At 41.1% G+C, this 10,000-nt stretch overlaps 1 protein-coding gene across 15 annotated transcripts in view; it reads right to left on the bottom strand.

Annotated features, from left to right (window-relative positions):
- EBF3 (EBF transcription factor 3) overlaps positions 1 to 10,000 on the bottom strand; it is a 128,295-nt gene that overhangs the window by 37,957 nt on the left and 80,338 nt on the right. For 8 of the 15 annotated variants that reach the window (XM_064663504.1, XM_064663506.1, XM_064663514.1 and 5 more), the window contains 2 exons: positions 5,922 to 6,003; positions 2,807 to 2,951 (listed from right to left, as the gene is read on the bottom strand). In XM_064663504.1, coding sequence (XP_064519574.1) covers positions 2,807 to 2,951; positions 5,922 to 6,003 — 227 coding nt within the window. The remainder of the gene's footprint in view (positions 1 to 2,806; positions 2,952 to 5,921; positions 6,004 to 10,000) is intronic. The other 7 variants (XM_064663510.1, XM_064663517.1, XM_064663512.1 and 4 more) reach the window with 1 other exon arrangement.

Below are 10,000 nucleotides of genomic sequence, written 5' to 3'. Positions count from 1 at the left end.
TCCGTGGTGCCGGGAGGTGGAACGGTTGTTTTTCCTCCAGTTGTATTCGACTACTGTAAATAATTTGCCGTGCTTTTTGTGAGCTCAAAGGATTCAATGGCAACCTTCCACAGGAGCAGCAGGGGGAATTAGTTTACTTGGAAACGATCTGTGAGTGTGTGTATATACTGCTGGTGAATATTAGATGATTGGATAATGAGGTGTTAGCAAGGAGAGGCTACGGAGAAGTAAATATCGGTGGGTTTTAGCGGAGACTTTTCTTTAAAGAATGTGTTGCTAATGCAAAGCATTCCATCCGCCATGGAAGGTGCTGGGACACAATGGACTTGGAGCATGGCATAAAACCCATCCTTTTAAGAGGATATTAATATCCAGGTTATACCCTGGTAAGAAGGAAATAAAGATTGACAAGTAAGCAAGGTCAAGATTTGGGGAATATTCTTTGCAGGTAACGCCATCCCTATTTTAAGAGGCTGAAGTCAATTCCAGTTCCACTAAAATCCCAAAAAGTTGTGTCATGATTTCAGTGGGAGCAGAACTGGGTGATGACACTGGTTTTCCAAGCACGGCCCCATTATGAGGTTGCTGAGATCTCCTGAACCTCACCAACTTCCAACTCAGAGTGTCTGAAACTCCGGCCCTGTCATTCTGCCTTCCATTCAAGGGCATTTTCCTGCTCTGCCACCCTATTCCATGACCGTTTCCTCTGACTTGTTTCATTACTATAATTGTTATTAAAAGTAGGACTTTAAGGAACAGCGCTGAGATTTTCACATTCATTTGCAACGGTGCAGCTTACTTGCCTGCGTGTTTATGGGATGTTAGGCAAAGAGGATTTGGCACTGTGTTTTTTAACATTTAAAGAAAGGAAATCAATTACCGTATCTCAAAAAGAGGAGCTGTTGGTAAGTGACATTTATGTAGATTTTCTGTAGCATGTAAAAGTGGCCTTTATTTTTCTAAGCGATATTTTCTGCTCAGAGTCAAATTCTTTTCATGCAGCTTACAAAAATAAATACTTGTATTTTGCTAAGATCATAATAGCTCATTAGAAGAGGTTGAATTTGGACCTAGACTAAAACCTAACACCACAGGGCTGAGCATGCTTACTTGAACCTATAATGTTGCTAGTTCTTGCTCTCTGGGGAAGGAGAGGACGAAGGGAGAGGATTCAGCCTTCTTAATTGTGAACCTCATTAGTGACGGTTGCTAGGCAAAACACACACCTACTTTCCGCGCATATGAAAGAGATAAACAATACGTCATAGACCATAATGACTCTGGTGCTCAGGGCGACCTTTAATTATTATATTTTTGGTCTCTTATACCTTAGTTATTAATGCAGAAAAACAAATTAGGGTTGTGTGTGTGGACCGCGGCAGATTTGTAAATCATTTTCCATTTTTTGATGTCTAGATCGCTTTGCCTTCTGATAGTTGGTGCTTGCCTCGTTCATTTCCCTCTCTGCCCATTGGTAAATACTATTTAAAACCTAAAATGGCAATGTTTGTATTAGCAGTTTAATATTGTTATCACTTTAATTAATTTTATTAGTGTAAAAAGCCATGATTCTGTCAATATGTTGGTAACAACTTGAAAGAGCAGTCCCATGCAAACTGATGCACGTGGCCTGGCCACATCAGGTCACAGCGGGTTTGAGAATCTAGCTCTTTCAGAACTGGAGATGTATTTGATCCCTGTGCATTTAAATTTTGGGCAGCCCTAAAGTGTTCAGGCAGTTGGATTGGATGATCCTTCCGAAAAGATTCTATCCTGTCCTATCCTATCCTATCCTGTCCTATTTTACCCTATCCTATCCTATCCTGTCCTATTTTACCCTATCCTATCCTATCCTATCCTATCCTATCCTATCCTACCCTATCCTATCCTATCCTAACCTGTCCTATCCTATCCTATCCTGTCCTATCCTGTCCTATCCTATGCTATCCTAAGCCAGTTTAAACCCTTACACTGGTGTATTTTACAGTGCAAACGAACTGATATTTAAATCTAAATGATTATTTTGGGCTTTGCAGGCAAATAAATACATGTGTTCATGTGCACGGGCGCAGCTGCGATTGCGTGCGAGTGATTTGGAGGCTGATGGGCTCCAGAAAGATAGGATTTCACAATTCTGGATTTCCAGAGACACTTTCCATTCTCCTCTTCATCTCAGACTATCTTCTTTTAGCAGTTCAGGCAAGAAGTCAATCACATTGAGTCAGGCTGAAGAAAAACATTTTATGCTGTTTTTCTCATACAAACCCCCTCCTGCCGTAATCTGCAGTAAGGCCCAGCCACAGGAAATTGACCTCACAGTAAATTCTTTACAGATTCGGTCATGTTTTTACCATCCACTTAAACTTGCATACATAACCTGAGACTGTACCTCTGGATCAAGGAATATGGCAAGCCAAAATAAAATCAAGTCAAATTAAAGAGCAAGAAAAAGCTGCAAGCAAAACAAGACTGAAATAAAAAAAAAAAAAAAAAAAAGAAATGAAAGAGGAAAAGATGAAAAATTGGTTGTGACTGCAAAACTCTAAGTATTAAATAAAGAAAGGAGTCAGAAGCAAATTCAGAAGCGTCCATATTCTAGTTGACAAGGGTTGAGAAATACTAATGGACTTTTTTTAATGGGTGGTTTGATGGATGAGAGAAGAAATGATGTAAAAGTAAATGTAGTGGTGTCTCAACATATAGTATGGTGCAAAACAAACAAAAAAAAATTAAAAAAAAATAAAATAAAATAAAATAAAAAAAGGCATTGCAAATAAAAAAAAAAGACATGTAAATGTGTGCCTACCATTTTCCAGATAAGAAGGGGCCGTACCTTCTGAGGGGTCAAGGCGGCGAGCCCGCCTCCCGTGTTTGGAATTGTTGTGTACAAACATGTTGTCTGAGACAGCCAGCACGTGGCCATCCACATTGACTGTTGTTGATACAACAACCTGGAAAAGAGAACAAAACCTCACATTTAAAAAATCCTGCAGATTTGCACTGAATAAGGTCTCGTAAGACACAACAACATCCTGTTACTTTTCTATTTCTATTTAAACCGAGTGAATGACATCTCTGAATACATCTTTGTTTACGTGGCGACCACTGGTGATTTTTAACTCACAATTGTTTCTCTTCAGAACCTGCTACACTAATTAGAGTTTAATCTCCTATTATGCTAACAAATGAATTCAATTCAGGAAAATATTCTTCTAGCCATTAGTTTCAGAAACACCCCTCTAGCCACTCATTTTAAAAGCTGCTGTTTTGATTGATCTGTTGATATATTGATTAGATAGTTTATCTAATTAAAATTTGTTCACTTGAGACTGTCTTCAAATGAAGGGTTGTGAGGATTCCAAATAAAAAAAGCTTAATAAATCAGGAACCATCGTAACTCCCCATTTTTTCTTCAGTAAATGATCTCCAGGTCAGTTTTACAATTACATTTAATGTCTGATAATGAACTTTTTTGCATCTGAAAAGACCGAGTTGAATATGAATAGTGAAAGTGTTTTCAATCCATGAAAAGTATCCCTTCTCAAGTTCATTTGGATGGTGATTGACCCTGGTATGTCAATGGAATTTCCTCCTTTATTTTTGAGTGAAAGGCTCCTATTCTTGTGTCCAGGTTCAGAGTCCGGCCATAGAAGAGATGATGGATAGGGCCTCCTTTGGCTTCCAGCTGCTTCTCAGTAGAAAATGGCAAAGGAACATATGCAAAACGCACAACCTTCCCGATAAAAACACCTACACAATGGAGCTGTGAAACTCCTTCCGGAAGCGATATCGCGTGAACACAAGCCAAGGAGGAAACTGGGAGCTGCGCCTGTGTTTGTGTGGAACATGGCTCCGTAAGTCCAGCACTGTTATCCCAGAGAGACATTTACACCTTATTTAAATACTCCAGAGTGGGCTCTGTGCTGTGGGTTCCAGGTTTTCTGCATGAAGGATTTCATGCACTGCAGCAATTTCTTTGGGGTTAGTAGAGTCCGTAAAGTCAAAGGCTAAGTTAGACCTTATCAACCCAACCAGTGACGGCAGCAAAAGGTAGGACAAATTTTGGTTTTCACCTTCCGTTTATTTTACTTTGGGATGTAACAAAGATGATTGAGGGGTTCTCCCACCAGCTCCTCAACCCAAACACTTAACAAACACAAATGGAAGGGGAGAAATGAACCTCCTTTTGCACAGAGCTGGTCCAAGGCATCAGAAGAAAATTCTTGTCTGCTTCTATGTTTTGGATCACCTCTGATCCTGTTTCTTATTCACAAGCCATAATGAGTTTTCAGCTATCACAGCACCTTTCCTGTGTATCCCGCGTCCTTTGAGACAGCCATCTGCGGTACCCTTTAGAACAGCCCGAGGGCAGTTCTCTGCCAGGCTGCTCTGCTTCCCCAGCTCTCTCCTCCCACAAGTGGACACTTTCACTCTTGTCAACATCCACTTCGGAGAGTGCTGAGGTTGCACGCTCGCCTTGGCCACAGAGCTGCTGCCAAGCCACTGGGCTATCAGCTTTCACTCCTAATGAGATTCCCAGACTTTAAGAAATATTGCAAAACATACAATCATGATTTTCAGCCAAGATTTCTGGGTTTGGTTCCTAGAACACGGTGTATTAAAAAGACAGAGCAAGGTGTATATGAAAATGACAACTATTTTTGTTCTGTCATGTATATATAGGTCAGTCACCAAGGGAAAATACTGTAGTTCAGCAAAAGAAAGTCGACGTGCTACGCTTTGTTATATCACCTTCCTCCTGCAGTGCACCTCCAGAAAGGTGCTGAGACAGTGAAACCAGGTAAAAATACTGTTCAAGATCTGACATCCTGTTAAGTCCAGTTAAACCTTCTGAGAGGCAGGAAGATTAGCTAAAGAGACCCAGGAAAGTCTTTCTAGTGCCTACTGGCTCCATTGTCAACCACAAGATCACTCCTGACTGATGCTTCATTTAGTCATCGGTGAGACAAAGAGGACATTTCCACTCATTCCAGGTTTGACCTTCTGTTCTGTTCAGATGGATCAATATCACCGATGCCACGTGAAGCTGAGATGCATGAAAAATGGAAGCTTGGCTCAATTGTTTTGAAGGAATATTTTTTTTCCCAGCTACAGATCTTTTCTGTTGGCTGGCTCAAGGGTGCTGGCTTCCCTGGTTGGTTGGCTGTGCATGAAAACAGATGTCACATGTTTTTCTATCAAGTTTAACCACAAGTTATTCTTCTCCAAACTAAGAAAATCTTGAACATCTCAATACTACTTTATTATTAGAATTAAATATGACTCATTGTGAAATATTTTCAAATAAAAGGCATTTATTTCCTAACAAGCCTTTCGAATGACCCCACATACGGAGGAAATCATTTGTCCATCCCGTCAGCTGTCTCTCTGTAGTGTTATGATTCACCACAGGATATCTCAAAAGCTGTAAGGAGAAAGTGAAGTATTAAACATTTTCTAACACAATTGAAACAAAACTATGTGCGTTAGGCCACCGCTGGTGGATTTACAGGTTGTGAACCTGAAAAACCCCTGTGCGAGATCCAAACTCCCCTGCACTCCACAGTCGTGTCATCAGTAAGATCAAACTACTCAGTCTATGTAAAACCTCTACAGGTCTGAGCATACTCCAAACTACTGCACAAGGTGTTAGTAGGAAGGAAAATCAGGGAAATATTTTTTAAGGAGAGATCCGCTTGCTTCAGCACTGATCCATTACATTCCACTGCAGAACTTGGAATGTCCCAAGAACCAGCATTTAAATTAGTGGGGGAAATGTAAAATACTGACAGCAATTTTTTTTAAGCATTGGAACTACACTAAGTAGAAGCCCCAACACTGATTTTCCATTACGAAAAGTTCAAGATGAAGATGTGACTAAGTCTTTTATATATCGTTTATGCTTTTAGAGGGATCTGTACCTGGAATCTTCGCATGTCTCGCGGGTTGCCTGCATTCTTCAAACAGTTCTGATTGCACTTGAGGAAAAACTTTAGAAAGAATCTATAAAAATACAAAATTGAAATCTATTAGATTCATCAAAATGTAAATCCAATTTTTAAAAAGTTTAATAAAATTTAATCATAAATAGTTTTACCCAAAAGAATACTGGTAGTGAAATATTACTTTCCTATTCGTTAATGAACTTATTTTAAAGCATAAGAATCTCTGTCATAAACAGAACATTGTTGCCAAGGAAAGGCAAATTTATATTTTTAATTTTTCAACAACTACAAATGTATTGACTCCAGGCCATATCCTTAACTCGGTGTGGGAAAGTTGATTTCTATGACTCATTGACTTCAAAGGCAAGGACTTACACCAGATGAGAATTTGTCTCTATTTTTTTAATACTTCTTATTTTTTCACAACTTATATTAGCAGTAATGACCTCTATGTTGAAAAATTCCAAAGGTAATGAATGATCAATCTTCTGAAAAACACTTGGCTTTGCCTCCGGTTTGGAAAGGCTTGCTATTCAAAGGGACTCGATCCAACTCCTGCTGACTCCAGGGAGATCCAGGCAGGATCTGCCCACCGGCAAGGCCCCAGTTTCCTCATTGTTTTTGAAAGGAAAGGAACATGGCAAATTAGGCCCTGTCTTACGACCTCTTCAACCTTTGCCAGCCTTTAGCTGTGAGGAGTCACTCTACCCAGGGATCGAAATCCAGCTTATTTCTGCTGAGCGGCAACCAGCAATTATTTAGGACTAACCCTTATCATCCAGGCATCTCCCCATAAACCGTTTTTGCAGCAACGCTGCCTCAGGGGAACACAGCAAGCACTTAGAGGAAAGGGGAAAGCTTGGAAAGATGGAAACTCCTTTATGCCGCCCTCCCATACTGGAGGAAGGAGCTGAAGTGGGAAGTCTCCACCCTGCAGGTGAAGCAAAATGGGGGACCCTCACTGTCCTGCCATCACACAGGAGGACATTCACAGCCCAACACCACGTCTTTTCTTTATGTTGCTATGTTTTTGTGTTTCATCGCTAAAAAATATTTTGTGGGTCTGTTTTCTGTCTAAGTACTGACAGCTAATGACAAGCAAAGCTCAGGACTTTCTCCTCACCCAGACTTCCTCAGATGCTCAAGTCCAGCAGCTTGTGCTGCCCAACTTCATACGTGTTGAACGGCGAGGTTAGTCAGAGCTTTCACATTTAGAATATGAACAATTATTATTTGTTTGTTCGTATCAGTCATATTATAACTGACCATGACTATTCTTGCTGTACACACCTCATTAAATTTCCATGTGCCAACAGCATTCCTGGCAAGAGGCAAGACAGGCACCTCGTCCCTTCTTGAGCACCCAACACAAACCTACCATGGCCAATAGAAAGTACAACTGTGGCTGCACCACATCGTGCTCACTCCTGAGAAGCTTCAAAGGTCACACAGGAGTATCATGGAATTATCCCCAGATCACAAACCACTGCTTTTAATCCCAGCTCTTCCTTTTCCATTAAACTTTGAGCAGGACCCTGATATTACTACAGGACACTAATGCTGAAGGAGCTATCTCTCGTATCAGAGATGCAAGTAGGGAAACAACCAGCTTTACCGAAACTGCATAAATAAATCAATGCTGTCAGTTCAGCTGAATGCACGCTTCTTTAAAAATTCCTATCCCAAAACCTGTACAGGGGTTTTAGCTGTCAAGCTGTAGAAGATCGGGATTTCCGTGGTGGTTGATGTGATATCCAAGCTCGGATGCTCAGGTTTTCTGGACACTGCTGCAGGGACATTATCAGCAACTCCACGAAACTTCATCTTTGTTAGACACAACTTCCCCTTAATTTTATCTGCATTGGTTGGGTTTTGGTGTTTTTTAATATACTTATTCTCTCCAGATCAACTGAGTATAGGCCAGGTTCCCTGCCCATAGCAGGGGGTTGGAGCAGGATAGTCTTCAAGATCCCTTCCAAGCCAAACCATTCTGTTTCTATGATTCTAAATGTAACATTCCTGTCATTTATCTGGTTTTGCACACCTTCCACTGCACAGATTGTGATGATGTGCAAGGACCAGCTGATGCCCACACACAGGACCACCTGGCACTGGGGATTTAGGAGCTGGGACAAGCCTCCAGCTTTACGGCTCCTTAGTGCCACATCGAGGCTGAGGAGTAGTATCTTATCTTTTTTTTTTTTTTTGCTGATCTCGAATGGGTGTTGTGAGGCTTATTGAGCTAATGTTTGTAAATTGCTCGGAAATTCTCCAATGAATTGTGCACTAGGAATGCTAAGTATTGCTCCTCGTGGATTGTTTTTAGAGTGAAGCATTCATGATGAATTGTTTCTATACAGAGAGCTCACATCCTGTCAAAGAAAAAGGGCCATTAAGCACCCTTTCACTAAACATCAACTGGAACCAGTATTTGTTCAATTATTTGGTGAAAAGGACCCACTCTTGCTGAAATTAGACATCATCAAGTTTATTTAGATGGCCCTGAGCACTGGGCTAAATATTGAGGCCGCAAGGCTGGAGTGAACACAAGCAGCACTTGTATTTCAGCTCCATTACATTCCTTGATACTGAGATATTTTATTTCATTCTTTAATCTGTGCTTTCAGAGAGTTCATGGAGCACAGGTGGCATCAAGACAGGATTTTTAGAGGAAGACAACATAAGTTAAAAACCACATTCCCAGGCAGGGTGTTTACTTGCCAGGAGGAGACAACTGGCTTGGTCATTCCGCTGACCAACAAGGGCTGTGGGCACTACAAACCCATCCCTTCCATCCCAACCACTTTCTCTGCTAGCCCTGAGCTCCAGAGACAAGGTCTCTGTGGCACAGCAAGAAGCAAGGACCTGGATCAGTGCTCTGCTTGGTCATGTCTCAAACTTTGATGCTCCAACAGAATGAGAAAAGTCAAGCCTTCCTAGATTTGGCTCTCCCTGCTATATTTTGTATCATATGCACAAACCATAGAATTTTTTATTACAGAAGAGCCTTCCCAAATGTGCTAAGCTGTTCCTAAAATACTGATACAGAGAAAAATGCAGTCTTTGCGATGTTCCCTTGCTCTGATTTTTTCCCACTGTTAGAAAGGGGCCTGCTACCATCTTAATTAAAATGTATTACCTTCCACAAGACTCCACTATTTTAAGCTAAAATTTACATCTTTTATTAACTCACCTCACCTATACACTTATCTGGCGGTGCCTCTCGCCGCCCATCTGCCATCCGCATACAGTAAGTCACTTGATATTCCACCCACCAATTTTTCCTAACAACCACTGTGCAATTAAACTCCACACGTTCTGTTGCGAGGTAAATTAGGCACACCTGCGGCCAGCCTGCATTTGAACCGCATCAGAAAAGGACCTAACAAGGTGAGAGCGTACCACAAAGTTATAGGCCTGTCAAGCAATTAGGTTTTCACTTCTGGGACATCCGCACAGTGCAATTATGCTCCACATTACAACCTGGCTAATCTTCTGAACAAATGTCATGTCTCGGAGAAGCGAGTAAAAGCAGTTCATCTGCAAATGTGTCTGCTCTTAAGCCTCCACCTTCTGCACATAACAACCTACAGGAGACTTTTTTTTGCGGTATGAAAGATGGTTTTTTTCCATAGAAGATTTTTTAAGCCCTGCAAGTGCCTTTTCATCCTGTTCACCTCTTCTTAACCTCTGTGAGAGGAGGTGTTGCAGCAAATAGACCAGAAAGACTTTTGTACTTGAATTTCAACACTAAGCAAGAAAATCCTTGGTGTTATAAGCACAAGCGGTGGCTTTAGTTTGGCCCAATTCAAATGCTGTTTGGCTAAAGGAATATTTGTGGCACAAAACCACCCATTACATCCCAGAAACACCATTAATAAAGGGTATTTCCACCAGACCACAAACAGAAGCCTCATTCATGCAAATAAACCTCAGAAGGAAGTAAATGCTTAATTCTTTTTATTTCAGATACGGAGTGTGAGTGTCCTGGTGTCAACACCTTAAACCAAACTCCGCACTGATGAGAGGTGAGATTGTAAGGAACTCAGCCAAAA

Source organism: Pseudopipra pipra, chromosome 8 (assembly GCF_036250125.1).
Source record: "Pseudopipra pipra isolate bDixPip1 chromosome 8, bDixPip1.hap1, whole genome shotgun sequence".
In the NCBI taxonomy this organism is placed as follows: Eukaryota; Metazoa; Chordata; class Aves; order Passeriformes; family Pipridae; genus Pseudopipra; species Pseudopipra pipra.
The sequence above is the reverse complement of the archived record's forward strand: the minus strand, read 5'-3'. Positions and strand labels throughout refer to the sequence as shown.